Source organism: Aptenodytes forsteri, unplaced genomic scaffold, assembly GCF_000699145.1.
Source record: "Aptenodytes forsteri isolate BGI_AS27 unplaced genomic scaffold, ASM69914v1 Scaffold61, whole genome shotgun sequence".
Classification (NCBI taxonomy): Eukaryota; Metazoa; Chordata; class Aves; order Sphenisciformes; family Spheniscidae; genus Aptenodytes; species Aptenodytes forsteri.
The window spans coordinates 6,742,061-6,759,439 of NW_008794443.1; the positions used below are offsets into that span (position 1 = coordinate 6,742,061).

Below are 17,379 nucleotides of genomic sequence, written 5' to 3' on the forward strand. Positions count from 1 at the left end.
AAATCCAGAAGAGAAAGGATTGTAAATAAATGTTCTAGAGCTATCTATAGGAATTAAAAAAAACCTAACAAAACAACAAACCCCAAAAAAACCCCACCCAACAAGGACTGCCATGCTTCAGTCAGACAGTGCTATGTGTAGAGATTTTCAACTGCCTGATTTATACCTTTGTCAATTAATGAAGAACATCTCCTTTCCAGGGTGGCCTGTAAAGTATTCCTCAACAGTTCTAAGTTCACAAACGGAAAGTGTTTCATAGTATAGACAGGAAATAAATGTTATTTTCTCAGTAGTTTTTCATTTTAATGTATCCCCCTCCTCCTTCCTCCTAGTTTGTGCCAGAGGAAAAATCAAAACAAGAATTATGGAATTGATACTCAGAAATTTTGTAGTGAATTAATGATGGCTTTTTCCAATCTTTTTTTAAGGTATTTGATTCCAAAATGCAGGTGATGCTACCAAAGCCATAAAACAACAGATCATGAAAGTATTGGATGCCTTGGAGAGTTAATAACTAAAGACTTCGTAGAGAACAGTTTATGAAGAAGAAGCAACCAAGATACTGTATGTGGACACAAGCTGACTGTTTCGCAACTGAATACTAACTTAAGAGAATTTTTCTGTTTGCTGATGGGAATGCCTGAGTAGCAGGCTTAAGATAGGGTAAATTATTATCAATTTCTGAACAGGATTTTTAATTTTTTTTTTTTTTTTAAGAAATGTTTATTGTAAAGGTCAGTTTGTTTTATTTTTAATGCAGCCTTAATGTGAGTGATCTGCATCTTTGCAAGAGAAGATGCAGCTGCGTTCGTGTTAAGTGTATTAAAGGAATGAAGCACTGCCAGATACGGAGAAGCAGTTGAAAACAGAATGGTTTTTAAATTACTGTCCCTTGAAAGTGAAATGTCTCCATTGCCTACAGGCTATAAATTTGATTTTGCCTACTGGGTAGTATCAAGGACTGATTAAAAACTTAGGTTTATGAGCAGAGCACACAAAAATCTTAGAAATACTGGTTCCTTCTCATTAAAAATGGTTAAGTCCAGCTTGGGCTGCAGGTAAATGGAAAAAATGCAAGCAGTTTGTAAAATTAACTTTTTTAAAAGTCTTATCCACTACTAGGTTAAAGAATTGGAATTGGTGGTAAGGGTATTTTTAAATACCAAAATGAACTGTGCACAATAAGCTTTTGCTACAGGGTTGTGATTTTTTAATTATGCAAAATTTTACATTTCATAGGTTGGGGCTGTTTCTCTTGGGAAGATGAGTGTGTGCATTGAAATTGAAGTTAATGCTTCACGACAGAATATGACAGTTGAAAACCAGTTACCTTGCTCCTCAGAAACAAAATGTCCAAGATAATAATTAGACCTTTAAAAACCTTCAGTTCAGCACAGAAGTGAGTATGTGCTGATCAGAGATGTGTTCAGCAAGAAAATTAACGCACACAAATACAGTGAAGAGATTCAAGTGCTATATACCTGTGATAGATGTATTCATCATCTGTTGCCTTCATTGATTCAAGCATTTGTTTATATTCTTTTAACTAACATCTTCTAAATTAGTTAATGTTTGAGACTTGGCAACTACGTGATTGTTTATCAGCAGCTTTCCACTTGTTCCAAGAACTTTCTCTTATTAAAAAGCTCAGTACAGGAATGTCCTTATGGCTGAGGCATAGCATCTTTGTAGGCTGATGTGGAAATTACCAAAACCTGTCAAATAATAGGGATTAGCTTTGCTGCGTGAAGTTGTCTGAGTATTTGAATCAAAACCTGTGAATTGGTACATCATCAGGAGGTAAAATAAATTAAACTGACCTTTATAAAAAACAGTTATTCTAAGTTATTTTCCTAGGAATCAAGCTAGGGCACCTTAATTCTGGAACTAATTCCTTTTTTTTTTTTCTTCTTAGTATTTGAGTAAACACCAATAGAACTTGAACTGTTGAAGATATTTGCATGAAATTGCACCTGGGCCAACGCTCATGTATTTATAGTTTTGCCCAGCAGCTGTTGTATTACATTTTTCTCTTCCTACTGCCTTCTGAAAATACCCTGAAGTCTCTGACTCGGTGCCTACCTTAGCAATGAGATTTTTTTCATGTAAAGATGTTTGTGTTACTGTTTATAAACTACAGTTGTAAATAAACCAGTACAATTTGAACATACCTTGTTCTGTCAGAAGGCATTTAGTTGCGTACTGCGTGAATTCTCTGAATCAATTAAAAGTTTTTCCTAAAGGTATTTTATAAATGGAAGTGAATTTGATCTTTGGAGTGAAAGAAGCTGATTATGGATCATAGGGAGCTACTGTCAGTGGTATCTTAATGTGAGTATATTGGAATTTAGACTAATTTCATTAAATGCTTTTGGGTGAGCCATAGTAAGCATTCTTAGAGAGGTCAAAATGAGTTAACAAACGGTCACATTATAGAGAGGGTCTCTGCATAAATCCCAGACTTGTCAGCATCATATTTTTATATTATGAAAACGTTGACAAAATGATACAACACATTTCTGCTAGTTATTGGGGGGGAGAATTGTGAACGTGATTTGGGGGGGAATTGAGAAATAGTTATTTCATGTGTTGCTGAAGTATTTAAAGTGATACCTTGAAGAATCTAATTACTTGTAGTGAAAAGTACACTGTTAAACAGGGGTATTTGGGCATTCAGTATGGAAAGTGGGTAATGTGTATGCTTCTCTATGAGGACAACAAATACAGACCTTTTAAATCTACAGTAAGTAAAGCTACAGTAAGTCAGTTCTTAAATCTCTTCTGTGTAGAAATGTATAATCCAAGCCATTAAGAGGTTAATTATTTGTAATTTTTAAGGCAATGTGCAAGCTATCAACAGACTCCTTATCTTACAAAGCTCAGTCCAAACTATGAATAATTTCAGTGGTGTTTTATGCATCTCTACCCACAATTTAAAGGCTACTTTTGCCTCATAGTGTATGTTTCTGTAGTTGGTGTGTTTGCTACAAAACTTGTATTGCTAAGCAGAAATTCCAATTATAGTACTGGAGTGACAGTTTTTGGAAAGAAAATTCAAAATAGTCAGTATGCTGCTTCCTGTCCCTGTCATCTCCAGGGAATTTTTTTCAATCGTTTGCCAGAGGTTTGCAGGCTCCTGTTTTGTTTGCATGCACTGTTGTCCATATTGTTGAACATAAGATGACAGCTGCTATGTTGTGGGGGTTTTGATTTTTATTTTTCTTTATTTTGGTGTTAGAAATGAAGTCTGTAGCAGGAAAGAAACACTCTTTCCAGAGTAAGCTTTCCTGCCGAATGGAAGCTCTTACCTTTGTGTTTAATAGCCAGGGTCAGTGCTTCTGTGTGAGAATTTGTGCAGAACTTCACAAGTATTATCCATCAAAAATACTGACTGTGGAGATGTGGGTTTTACTACATTGCCTTCTCCATATGTAAGTAAAGATTAATTGCTGCTCTTGCATTTTAGTTCCTGTTAGGCCTTACACCTGGATCTCAGCAGCGTTTGCAGCTTTCTCTTCCAGCTGCGTTTCTGTTGTAGTTTCAAAACTTTTGATTCTGCCAAATAACCTTTTCAATATAGGGGTAGTCTACTGAATGGCTGAAAAGTTTCTCCTTTTTGGGAAGGAGGGGGGTGGTGATAGTATGCAACTTGATCTTTTGGGTGTATTTAGTGCTTTTGGATATTGTTGTTTGGAAACTTGAAAAATACAGTGTATCTCTCTGAACTATGGGAAACAGTGGATTTTTAGCCTGTGCTTTTCGCCTTGAAGGGTTGATACTGCTTCACTGCTTATTTTGTGCTCTGCCCCAAACCTCGTGTGAACTCAGGAGACAGCTGTTCTTTGCACCTGGAGCCCTGCAAGGTGTGCTGTTCAAAAAAAAAAAAAAAAAGTTCATATATGCTGTTTCTACTACCATGGGCACATGTAAAAGGGAGGGAGCTCTACCAAAGAGCTGCTGCATCCCCTCCTCATCTGCAGTTGTCCACTGTTGGCAATTCTGCCATCCTTTGGCTTGCTCAGTTTGGGATGAGCTGTTCCCTTTACTGCTCCAAGGGGCAGACTGAACAGTTTTTCTGTTGAAGGAAGGTTTGTAACTGCTGCACCCAGTGGTGGTTGTGCATTTTATGGTGGTTGTGCACTTCTCATCCTTTATCTCTCAGCACGTGTTTCCTAAAAGTGGCTTCAGCCCAACGTGTAAGAGATTGATGACCCTAGGTTACCCACTTTGTTTTACCTTCGCCCCTTCTGCTGTCATGTGCTTTCATCTTGCAGAGGTACTCTTGCATGAGAAATACTGTGCAAGAGATGCCAGCCTCTAAACAACATGAATCTGCAGTTCTACAAACATGCTTTTAAAAAGCCCAAGACTGTAAAATACAGACGAGGCAGTTCTGTGTTGAGTAACGGGGAGCACTCGGTGTTTAAAGCTAGTAATAAAAACAGCATGGCAGTTAGCATATTAGTTTCTACCTTAGAAAATGCTGTTCTTGTAAAAGAAGGTGGCAGCGGGGATGTGCCAGGTGAATGAGTTACCTGTAAACTGGTTCAGATCTCTTGGGACGAGCCCTTAACCAAGTACAAGGCTGCTACGGATTGCATAGGGCTGGGAAAATGCGATGTCGGCCCATCAACGGTGCATCGGGCACCAAGAGATTTGCATGCACAGCTGTGTTTTTGCCAGGTGCTGAACTGGCACGGGAGGAGTACTCCCAGCTCCCTGCCATCCACTGGGGTTACGCAGGGGGAAAGGCTCGGCAGCGGTTTGGGCTTGGGGTGATTCATCCCCTGCTCGTTCCTGCTCTGAACCCGGGCTGCGCCGCTCTCTCGAGCTGCCTGCACCGGGCACCAAGAGATTTGCATGCACAGCTGTGTTTTTGCCAGGTGCTGAACTGGCACGGGAGGAGTACTCCCAGCTCCCTGCCATCCACTGGGGTTACGCAGGGGGAAAGGCTCGGCAGCGGTTTGGGCTTGGGGTGATTCATCCCCTGCTCGTTCCTGCTCTGAACCCGGGCTGCGCCGCTCTCTCGAGCTGCGTCGGCAAAACTGCGTGGGCAAGTGCTGTGAAATCGGATCGAGGAACTAGCCAGGCTGTTTAAAAGCAGTATATGAGTCGCTTTTAAACAAGTCCCGCCGCAGGCCCTGCTGGAGAGGCGCTCCCCTTTCCTGCCGGGGCGCTGGTGGGCGGAGCTGCAGCCGCCGGTTCTGCCGCGGGTTTGGCGGCGGGTTTTCGCCTGGGCGCCGCACGCCCGGCGCTGGGGCGGGACTGCATTTCCCAGCTGCCCGGTGCCCGCACGCGTGCGCCGCGCCGGGGCCGGCCGCCCAGCACTGTAAGGGAGGAGCCGGAGCCGGGCGGGGGATGCAGGCGGCGCGCGGAGCTATGGCCAGTGAGTGGGGGGGGGCTCCTCCTCGCACTCCCTCCTTCCCTCCCTCTCTCCCGGCCGGGGACGTGGGGAAAAGGGCCGACGTGGGGTTGAACCTGCCCCTCTAGCGGAGCTCCGGCCTCCCGCCCCGGGCCTCAGCCGGTGAGAGGGGCCGCTGCGTAGTGCCGGCTTCCCCACTCGCACCGAGGCTCTCCGCGGAGTCACCGCCCCCCCCGTGGCCCCGGGCGCCGCCCTGAGCCGCTGCGGGCCTCTCCTTGTCCCCGCTGGGCCCTTACCCTCTTATCTGACCGTGGGGACGCACCCGGGGACGGGCCGTGGACTGGCTGCTGCCCCGGCCAGTGTCCCCCGGAGTCCCCAGTCCTAGTCTGGACTGGAAAGGCCCCAGTCCTGGTGCTGAGCCTTTGAAGGGGTGTGAAATGCTGCACGTACTAGAGGCAGCTGCCTTGGGCACTCCCGCTTTGCGACAGACTGGTAGAAACTGCTTGCCGTGCATCTCTCTCGTACCGCTGCAATGGTCAGATTGTCGAGAAATTTGATCTGAACAAACCAGACGTGCTTAGCTTCTGATGTTTTCCAAAAAAACATGCTTCGTAGCCATACAAATACAAGCCATTATTTTACTCTGATATGCTTTTAACTGGCTGTGGTTTGCATTGCTATAGGCTTATCCTAAGAATTGCCTTTTAAAGAAGTTTTTGAGGCAGCTTAGCAAGGCTGGAAGAAGAGATCTAGGGTCTCTACAGCACTGTTGCACATTTATCTCTATTTCCGTTACTTGTTTTTAAACAAAACTGGGGGCACAAGTACATGTATTCTGTTGTGATTGAGCTTTAATTTTGCCCTTTAACAAACTCCAAACCTGAGGCACAGGGAACACAAGATTAATGGTTTCCTGGTGTTTTAAACGTTATGGGAAGGAAGTTAGTTAAAATTTTTCCTAGTAGATGCTCTTTTGGTTTTTTTGCAAAAGTGAATTTATGCTGAAATGTAAATCTTTAAGCGTCCAATTTCTCTGAGCTAAAGCACATTCCACAAATATGGGAAACTTCTAGACCGATTCCTAGTATGGTTATCTAGGTGGGTCTGGAAGCTAACTGTGGTTACATTTCTTCAAAATCTCGGTGAAGCTTTGTTTACTCAATAAACCAAATATTAAGTCTCTCGCATGAAGAGTGGCAAAGTGAGCAGTTAATCATTTGCTCAACCTCTAGAAATTAGCTGCTTAGCTACTGAAGTGAGAACTAAAGTAGGAAGAAAGATATTCTGCCTGACTGTTCCTGACCTGATCTTGTCTTCACTTGAATCAGTTCTTCCCGTTTCCCTGACCACTGAGGCTGTGTTGCCTGCAGCTTTTTCTTTATCCTGTAGTGATCTTTGACTGTATGACAGGGGAGTTTCCCAGAGAAGAGAGGTGCTTTGAAACTGGGGTACTTTTCTTTATGAAGCCAGAGCACTTTTTTTTTTTTTTTTTTTTTAAAGAAGGAGACAGTTCTACCTGATCAGGATACATTTTCCTACAGCCCAAGGTACTAGGAGATTCATGGAAGGAAGTCCAAGGGGCGTGCACAAAACTTGACTTGATCTCTTCCACTTGTGTATTTTAAGAGCCTACAAATATAAATCCTGCTTAGCTGCAGTAGAGACAGTGTTGATGACACTTGTCTAGAAACCAAATTGCAAAGAAGTGATCAGGAAAGACGTTATCTTTATTGTTTTTTGTAGCCATTTCCCAGGCTAGGTGTGATTTGAGGGATAAAAGCAAACTATTCCCATATTTGGTGCTTTTGGGATTATCCAATCCTTTAGTTTGCTAGTAGTACTTTAGGACACGCAGTGCTCATCAGGTGACGGGTGCAACAAAAAGATAGGCTGGCAAAGCGCGTAGCAAACTGGGAAGGAAGAAGCAGGTCTAGGTAACTAGTGGTCTCCATTTCTGTCACACGGTATCTTACATTAGAACTTGGGCTGGGTACTGCCTAGGCTAAGTGCTACTAGCATGTGAACTCTGTGATTTTTTTCGACCTGAGCAGAGTGATGGCGATGTACGGTTGCCATTAGCAAGCCTAGGTTTGAATGTTCTCCCTGTGTTAAGAGACTGTTTCCAGAGTCATAGACAGACCGCAAAATGAGTTGGAAGTGGTTTGTGTATATGTTAATATATAAGCAAATTTATTTTGTTAAATGCTCATTAGTGAATTCAAATTTTGAAGTTTCTCCTGGGGGAATTCTGCTGACTAATTTTTTCTTTTCTGCCATTAGACTTCCGCCTGGCTCTTATTCAGCTTCATGTATCTGCTGTTAAATCAGATAACCTTCAACGAGCCTGTGGACTGGTGAGAGAAGCATCAGCTAAAGGAGCAAAAGTTGTGGCTTTACCTGTGAGTAAAGATCATGGTCTACTTAAAACCTATACCTCAAACCCTTGGAAACCTCTTTCTAGTGTTACTAATGCATTATATATTCCTGTTTCTCTCTGGATAGCTTAGATGCTGTATGACGCTCCAAAATAGGGAAAAAAACCAGGTGTTCTGTCTACCAGCACTCTTAAGAGGGGGGGAAAACAAGAAGGAGGAAAAAAAAAAAAAAAAAAAAAAAACGGGGTCTCTTTTTTGGTTGCTCTTTTTGTGGTATAAGATTCAGGTTAATTTTTTGCTGGTTTAAATCCCAGGCAATTCTATCACTGGTACGTTCTGAATTCATGAAAGTGACTCTATGGTTTGAATCATTGCAGAAGCCTTCTTTGCTAGAAATGTAGGAAAAGGCAATTTTCAGCTGAAGAATGTTGATATGAAAATGAAAGAAAACAGGTATATAATGACTCTGTTTGCCACAGTCATTCCAGATTAGATAGTACGTGAGAAACAAAATAGACTTAAGACATTTCCAGCAGGTCATTTGTGGCTGAATTATGATTAAAACAAATTTATCTTGTGATGTCCTTGCATGAGAACATAAATAGCTGCTTAAAATTACTGATCATTTCTGATTACCTTTTGGACTTCAGCCATGATTACCTTGCAGAATTTTCACACAGATGAGTGTGCTGGCAACGAGGTGACCTTCCCAGTGCAGCTTTGAGCTCTTCCTGGGGGTACGTGTGTTACCCCTGTGCCCTGCAGCATCTGATTCAGGAGTGCAAAGTTCTTCTCTGGGTGAACTTTTGGTCTGGACGTTTTACATGCAGAATGTTTTCCCTCGTGCTGTCACAGGCGAAGTATGAAGCAACCTTTCCAGCTCCTCTGTGCTAACACAGCTCTTGTTGCAGATGTGACCTTTGATTATTCTGGCTGGGCCTCCTACACTGAGATTATATATTATTTGCTAGTTTCCTCACGTGTACAAACATCGAGTTTTCCAGACCTATTTAGTTGAGATACTCACTTTGCCAATGATAATTTGTGCTTTTAGAGTAAAACTTGTCAAACAAGGGCAAGGTTTTTCAGACTTTTGGGAGGTAAATTTTGTACTGGCATTAGGACACGGGCATGAAATATTCTCTTCCCTCCACTTTTTTTTTTTGAAGTCACACTACATAAAGAACAGAAGTAACTTGCACTGACTATATAATCTACACCTCTGCAGAGGCATATGGCAGTTTTCCTGTGACATGTTAGCCTTGATGTATTAAACATTTTTCATTTCTGAACCAGGAAAAATTTGTGAGAAAAAAACAATTTGTAATGTTTATGGATAAAGAAATAAAAACAGAATCCATTTGAATCTGGAAATTGACAGAAAGCAATTCAAAGATCTGTCTCTGGAGAGCACAGGACTAGGTGACCTGTGCACACAGTCTGCAGTTTTGTTCCAATGTCAACTTATGAACAGCCCCATGCACTGCTGCTGCAAGCTTGCACAGAGCTCTGCCTGTTCTCTTGAGCCCATGGTTTCAGTACCACCCACATTGACGCTGCAAGTGGCAAGATGAAGGTGGAGGCATCTGGCATTGCTTTCATTTCCTTGAAGTTCAGTCCAACTTTCAAAAGCCTGGGAAGCTCATTTGACAGCCTGCGGAGACTTCCCTTCCCGCCTCTTCCATCTACAAATTCTGCTGTTTTTCAAATTCTAGCTGGCACCTGCTGGCCCAGTGTCTGTATATGGGGCAAAAAACATCCATCCAGTTTTGGTTCAGTTAGTCCAGTTCAGTAGAATCTACTACAGTTGTTAAGAAGTTTGCTTGAGCAGTTAAGGCATAAATGTTTATTGTGCTATTCACAACTTGATTTTTTTTCTTTTTTTTTCTTTTTTTCTTTTTTGGGGGGGTTCTTGTTACAACTTCTAGTGAGCAAAGGTAACAATCAAGGCAGATGCTTGGGCTGGGAATTGCTTGCTGAAGAGTAGGTGCTGGTACTGTTTGATAGCCTATCTGTGGCCTTCAGCTGTACTCCTTTAGGGGACAAAAAAGTGTTGGGGGAGGTGTCTCACATCCTCACAGAGCTGGCAAATATAATGCAGAGTAAAATTTCTGGATATCTTGGGCATCTCAAACACCAGTAGCCACCTAGTTTAGGCATCTAAACTGGTCTGTTAATCTTACTGTCTAAAGATTACATGCCTGGTTCTGAGGGATAGCAAATCTTTAACTAGAGCCTAGGACAGAAGACACTGTTCAGTTGTGAGGAAATGGTGTTTAAAGGATTGTTTTAGCAAAAGAATAAGTAATTTTGAGAAATGCATGCTTTTGCAAGCATTTCTTCATTTAAAAATTCTTCATTTAAAAATGAAGAAATCATGGGCTCTGGACAAGCATGAGCATTTCACAGTTTTGAGAGGATCTGTTTAGCTTGTAACTTGTCAAATGGGCTAGGTGGAACTTGGCTCATTATTCTGATGAGAACATCCCTTGTGATCTTGCTTAGTCTAGACTGATAAACGTGCTAGCCTTGTTACTTGCAGCTTGCATGATACTCCTAGCTCATGTTCTGTTTGGCACGCGTTCACACCAACACACCCACTGCATTTTCTCTAATTGCTAAGGTCTCTCTGGCCTCCTGATATTTTCTGATTTGCTTATTGAGCTCCTGTAAACTAAACTCCTGTAACTAAAGATTGTATGAGAACATTGATAGAGAGGAGTTTGAAAGGTCAAGTACATCTTCTTGCAGTGGTGTTACTGGATTTTAACATAATTTTTTTTTTTTTCTAATTCTAGGAATGCTTTAATTCTCCATATGGAACCCAATACTTCAAGGAGTATGCAGAGAAGATCCCTGGGGAATCGACACAAAAGCTCTCAGAAGTTGCAAAGGAGTGCAGCATATATCTTGTCGGAGGTAGTTTACTCTTAGTGACCATCTCATTGAGGGAAAAACGAGCAATGTCTGTTAGTGCCATTGGATCAAAATTCCATATAATACAGTGGGGGAAATCTTTGTTCTCGCCTTTACAAAGGATCCATTCCAGAAGAGGATGGTGGAAAGCTGTATAATACATGTACTGTCTTTGGGCCTGATGGTGCTATGTTGGCAAAGCATAGGAAGGTAAGGTGGCAGAATGTTGTTATTAAAAGGTTTCTCAGCAGTGCTGCATAAATGATTTAATCTGTGCCTAAAGGTGATGTGAATTAGTAGAATTTTGCATTAATAATAAGCTCTGTACTGTCAGTAAAATTGCGTATAATTTTTATTGGGGACATGTAAACACCCCTCCCAAAGGTGGTCATAAATTTGTTCTGGATAAGGACGACAAAATGCAGAAGGCATAACTGGCTTTTCCCAGATGCTGGGAAAACTGTGGTAAAGAGTAAATCCTGGTCCAACTCACCTGTGTACCTTGGTCTAGGTCTAAAACATAGTGCCACTTAGTGGGATCAGGATTTTCCCTCAGGTTCCCAATGGATTTAGTCCTTCTGTTATCATAAATACTGTTCTTTACATACTTTGTGTGCTATATGTACGATTAGTGCAGATAACCGAAGCCCAAGTTCCGTAGTTAAGCTGTGTCTGCTGTTTGTGGTAGATGCTTGCTTACTGTCATCTTCCACCTGGACATTGCTTTGTGCCTTCTGAGAAACTACCTCCTATTCATAACTGTAGAGTGTAGTTTCTGTTAACCTGACTATGCATACAGGTATCATTCCTTAGGTGAACAACAGCTTATTTCTTTCAAGGAAAGACAAAAAAGAGAATGCAAGGTCACTTGGAACAAACGCGGTGGTGCAAAATACCTCTGGGGTGCAGGTATTGATTTATTCTGTTAACTGATTCTACGCTTAGCTACACTTAGTTCACTTTCTGAAGTACTGCGTTGCCTTCCATCTATCGTACCACACCAGTCCGCAAGCCCGGTAGTTGTTTGTAGAATGAGTACAGGCTTGTACTGTGTAAATATGAATAATAACATAAAACCAGCTGTATTATTAGGAAGCTCCGGTCAGGAACAGAATCTTCCATTGCAAGGGAGGGATAAAGACTGTCTGCAGGGGCTAAGAGGCATCTGCTTAGCTGAAGTCATGGGAACTTTATGTCTTGGCGAAGGTATTTTCTGGAGAAGTTTTGCTGGAATGGGACTCAAATTTTAGAATGGAAAATATCACCTGCTTTAACATACTTTAAAATCATCCTGACAAATTCAAGACATTTTATATGTATCCTTTCTTTTGCAAAATTACTCATTAGATCAAGATATCTAGCTATTTTGCAAGGATTCTTTCCACGAAGAAGATATAGAGCCATACTACAAATTAATTGTTATATTTTTAGCTATTTTTAACTACTCTCCATTACTGCATAGGAGGAGGACAAGGCATTCTATTTGGTAAGCAATAGAAACGCTTGATATATGCATCACTTGGGTCACAGGGATTATATGTGTCGTTTAAAATGGCCAGTCTTCCCCCTCCCCCCGAATAACTTTAGACATGTATATTTGTGTAAAGAAGAAAAATTGCTTTACATCATCTTTAGGAGATCTCACAATCTTAAGCAATGTTTAGTTGGGATCCTGACAAAAGAGTAGTCTAGATAACGGTAACTAGAAAACACGTGCCTAATAGAAAGAGGCTCAAATACCAGGCAGAGAAATTGTTATTAATTGTTATTAATCATACTATAATTACAGGTTCATTTGTTTGACATTAATATTCCTGGGAAGATACAGTTCAAAGAGTCTGAAACACTGAGTCCAGGGAATAGTTTCTCCATGTTTGATACTCGTGAGTATAAGACAAGCCCTCTCTTTAAGGAGCTCTGCCACAGTAACACTACAGTCATTCTGGAGTTCTCTTCCCAGCAATGGATTTTTAGACTATCAGATTTATATTCGGCATATGGCAAATATAGTTTTAAGTTTGTTCCAAGTGCACGGGTCACTTCTGAGACTTTTAAAAAGGCAATGTGATTGCAAAAGGACGGAGGAGTGGAAAGGGTTGAAGCATACATCATGGCACTTCCCTTAAATTGGGGTCCTATTGATTTGTTAAAGAGAAGTTACTGTATTTTTTTAATAGCGGTTACATCTTTAAAATGGTTCTTATAAAACATGGCTTGGAAAAGAATATGTGTAGCAAACAGCTAGACTGGCACATTGTTTCCTGTGAGGAGGATATAATAATGGAGGCAATTAACTGTAAATCCCATTCCAACATTCTTGAATCAACCACATCAGATAAAGAAGCAAGACACCTACTCTCCCCCCGCTCCCTCCAGTGTTCAGAAATTAACATGTCCTGTTTACCGAGCTCTCCGAAGAGTCTCGTCTCCCACGGTCGCTTTTGCCTCCTTGCAATGTGCATGCTGTAAGAAAGTACATGATTGTAGTCATGAAGCAGTGAATGCTTTCTTTCTCTTGAAAATAAAATAATTGAAAAACCTGCAGCTAAATCAGGGAGGAATACATTACACGAAGACCTGATATAATATGGTTTTGTGGAAATGGCTGTTTTTAAAGGGTAGATAAGACTGCTTCTCGCAGTCTTCCTCTCATCATGAAGCATGAATTCTCCCCTACAAATAGCCAATGCTTGTTACCGATAAGGATATGCGTTTAAATATAGCTTCTCTTGTTACTGTGAGACATAAGAAATAACAGCTGGCAGGATGGCTACAGCGAGTCTTGTGATTGCCTTTGTGTACTGGTGGTAGCGATATGACTGTTGTCTCTTGTCTTTTGAGAACAGCATACTGTAAAGTGGGCCTGGGCATCTGCTATGATATCAGATTTGCTGAGATGGCTCAAATCTACGGACAGAAAGGTGAGGCTGGGTCACCTAATGGAGTGTGGTTAGCCCTAAGGCCTGAACTATGCAGGGCTGTTTCAGGGTGGTACCGACTGGGCAGTCTGTGAGATCGGGCACTCTCATCCTCACCCAGTAACACAAAATGCATCTTGTGGCCAGGACTTTGTTATTCAAATGAGTGTCTGTTCTCCTTGAGTAAAGTAACAATCAGTTCCTGATACACATTTGTTGATGGAGTGATGGAGATGGGTGTATCCTCACACTTCATAATGTGTCACAGGGCTTTGCTGACATAAGTAATCACCCATGTCATGCCTGGACAGTCTCTATTTGGTTCCATTTTGGGCAGAGGTCGGGGAGTACTGAAAGAAACCTCGCCTTGGGTCTCCATGTGAAGGGCCGCTCTAGGGTAAACCATCTTCCCCTTAGTGATGGCTGGGTTCTAATTTTCTTTTAACAAAGGTTGCCAGCTGCTGATATATCCAGGGGCTTTTAACCTGACAACAGGACCAGCTCATTGGGAACTGCTACAAAGGGGACGGTAAGAACAAAGTAACAGCTTATCTGCCTGTTCCAGAGGGAGGTGTAGCACGTGGAACTGAACTGTTCCTGTGTTCCAAATGACACTATGCATCAGAAGCGGTGCTGCAGGGCCACTCTGCCATTGGAGCTGCACCATTCCTCAAGCCTTGCATGGGACACCAGAATGATTTTGCTGTCAAGGAGAAAAGCAGGAAGTGCTTAACCTTCGCTCCTGTCAGCCCCTCCGCAGTTATGCCCTTTCAAGGACCTTTTCCCCATGGCTCTGTCAGCACCCTTCACGCACAAACTTCTAGACAGAAGAGCCAATAACCATTTGAGAACTGCTCTAATTACAGATAGGAATAGACCCTGAGACTCCTAAATGCAGTATTATTCATTCATTTGGTCAGCTTCCATCAACTTCGCTGCATACTGAATGAACATGTAATTCATTCTACCCACTAACTCTGGAGCAGGTGCTAGAGACTTCTCTTTCCAGGCTTTGCTTTGTCTGACCTTCATATCCTTTACAATTTTGGCTAGCCCTTAGGAGGATATATAGCTTGCCCTTCAGAGTGAATTCTTTCTCTTCGGCTTAGTTAACTGGCGGTATAAAAAAAAATTTCTACTCACCTTTTTCCCCCCCCTTCCCTCATCTTTCTGTGAACACAGAGCTGTTGATAATCAAGTCTACGTAGCTACTGTATCTCCTGCTAGAGACGAAAAAGCATCCTATGTTGCCTGGGGACACAGCACTGTAGTAAATCCATGGTGAGTTCAGGAAAAAACCCAACCCCCACCTTTTCTTGCTTAAAAAATGTTTTACTTGACAGTCACATTTCAGTCCCACATTTCCATCTACTCTTAAAAATGTCATAAGTTCTTGGTAAAAAGCATCTGAGACTTAAGCCTACGTTCTCAAAACCATCCTTTAAAACTGTCTGATTGAAAACCAAGAAAGAAATTAAAACTAGTTTAACAGTATGTATTCTTTTTGGCAGCAAAGCAGCTACTTAGGACTAGTATTTAGCATTAGTTAAGCTGCTGACCTTTCCAACTTGTCCCTGAAGTTCAGTCCATTATATACTATGCATTATGGTAATTCTCTGTACAGAACTGAACCATCTTAAACAGCTTACACAAAGCTACTTCATTTACTCAGAGAACAAAACTGCTTTGACATAAGAACGAACAAGAAGAATGTCTTCAGCTAGATAAGAGACACATTCTGACTTAAGCAGAAGCAATGCAGGTGCACAACAGGTAGAAGTGACCAAATCTTCAGGCAGTTATTTTCTTTCAAATAAATCCACTGATAGTTCTCTTCCAGATGACTGCGAAGTAAGAAAAGCTTTATCTATGTCTTGAGCTTTTAACTTTATATGATGAAAGCAGTGACAGAACACCTAGTGGGAGACATGATAAATAATGTCCAGTAGCTCATGCGGAGTAAAAGTATACTCCTATTAAAAGCCAGTAGAATCTGAAAGGAGAAAGTGTTAGGCTTTGCCATATATGGTTGTCCCTGGTGAAGTTGTTTCTTTCCCCTTGAGGTATATTGCATGCTCACATGCACTGGTTCTCATAGTTGCTCTTACCGTGATTCTTGATCTTCAGAAACATACTTACGTTAAGTATGTATATGTCACATATAAAATGTGCCACATACAAAGCCTGGAAGCCATTTCTATCATGCCAGAGTTATGAATTATGATGCTATTTTTAGGATGGCCCTGTCTTTACAGCTGTAGACATCAAGGGTAGGAACTCCCTTTTGTACAAACAGCAGCAACTGGACTGATACCTTGAGACCTCTGGGTTAATGCTGTGAACAAATGTGCTTAATTTTGCAGGGGTGAAGTCATAGCCAAAGCTGGGGCTGAGGAGACAGTTATATACACAGATATAGGTAAGGGTAAAGTTTGGGGTTTTGTGGGTTTTTTTCCTGCTTGCTTTCTTGAATACAGGTCATGAGACTAAGGAGAGAGAATTTTTTGTCTGTGGGCTTGCACATGCAATTGCAGATGATGGAGTGTTCCCATCCCTTCTCCACCTTTGCTAGATTAAAGCAAGAACAAGCAGCACTTGACTATACTCTTCCAGTTGCCTTACTTATGAGGAAGCTGCCACCTTAGGAAAGAGCAAAGCTGCGGCTTCCTTCAGCCCTGGCTGCCCAGTTGCCGTGCCCTACAGACCCATTCTCTGTGAAGGCTGCTCTTTTCCCTGCCTTACCTCAGAGCAAGTCAGGAGCTTTCCTTTTTGACTGCTGTTCTAATAGCTCTTTCTTCCCCTCCTGCAGATCTGAAGAAACTCGCAGAAATACGTCAACAAATTCCTATTTTAAGCCAGAAGCGTTGTGATCTCTATGGCAGAGAGATGAAAAAGTGAAGCTGGGTGAACAGGGAAGGTTCAGCTGGCACAATGGCTGCTGCTTTCATCTTCGGAAGGATTCCCTTACTAGTTGCTCCACAAGCTACTGCTAAATGTGCCAGTTAATTTAAAAAACAACTTGGTGGTATAATTCTAAAATTGATTCAAGTACAGCTTTTATATCTCCTCTTATACTTTAATATTTTATAGTATTTTACAGCTAGGATTAAGACGGAGGTGGAATCAGTTCAACACAGTAGTAGTTAACATTGCTTTTTATGCATCACAATGTTTTAGTTACCTTTTTGGGGCTTTTTTGTAGAACGTAAAAATGGGAACTTTGTTCTCTCTGGAAACTTGCTGAAGTCAGCTTTGGTATTATGAATTTTTCAGTGAATTATGAGATAATCCAGAAGCATGATTCTTCCACTTCTGTCCTTCTTAGTTGTATGTGCCTTAACAAAGCTCATTGAATGCTCAACTTCTAACTTGGAAAGCTCAAAATTTAACACACTAAGCAAAACAGGCCAAATTCTGCTCTGTACTACTTAGGGACAATGCAAGAAGCTGCCAGACAGAACTACTACTATAGTAGAATCTGTAACAGGTTTTGGTTCATGTGTCTTGCCTGAAATGTATGTATTAAATTCTCCTTACTGCAATTCCTGTTTATTGCTGAAGTGATGCAGGTTACTGTTTTGTTAAAGCAATTCACATGTCGCCACGCCTTTGCTCTATCTATCTACTGCTTCCTTAATACAATGTCTGAATGGGCTTTGAATTCTGCTGCCTGGCAGTCCTCACCTGAAAAGGCTGAGAAGAGTCAGTCAAAAGGGTTAGAAAACTTGTTGCACCGATTAAGTCTTTCTGCCCCCAGTCTCCCAGAAGACGGGTACTAGAATTGCTCAATGTTTAAATGCATTATTGC

General features: G+C 41.6%; 2 protein-coding genes across 3 annotated transcripts in view; both read left to right on the forward strand.

Annotated features, from left to right (window-relative positions):
• Window positions 1-2,170, forward strand: part of TBC1D23 (TBC1 domain family member 23) — a 42,310-nt gene extending 40,140 nt beyond the window's left edge. Inside the window, 2 exon segments of the mRNA XM_019474724.1 lie at window positions 429-441; window positions 443-2,170. Coding sequence (XP_019330269.1) covers window positions 429-441; window positions 443-511 — 82 coding nt within the window. The 3' untranslated portion in view covers window positions 512-2,170.
• Window positions 2,171-5,323: 3,153 nt separating this feature from the next.
• NIT2 (nitrilase family member 2) lies at window positions 5,324-17,169 on the forward strand. 2 transcript variants are annotated; one of them, XM_009289714.1, is made up of 11 exons: window positions 5,324-5,386; window positions 7,643-7,761; window positions 10,536-10,656; window positions 10,775-10,863; window positions 11,467-11,562; window positions 12,443-12,536; window positions 13,500-13,574; window positions 14,022-14,100; window positions 14,754-14,852; window positions 15,935-15,990; window positions 16,381-17,169. In XM_009289714.1, exons 1-11 carry the CDS (start codon window positions 5,359-5,361, stop codon window positions 16,467-16,469), a joined length of 945 nt encoding a protein of 314 aa, XP_009287989.1. In that variant the 5' UTR covers window positions 5,324-5,358; the 3' UTR covers window positions 16,470-17,169. The 2 variants fall into 2 exon arrangements, with proteins under 2 accessions (XP_009287989.1, XP_009287990.1); XM_009289715.1 differs by lacking the exon at window positions 11,467-11,562.
• Window positions 17,170-17,379: the final 210 nt, after the last annotated feature.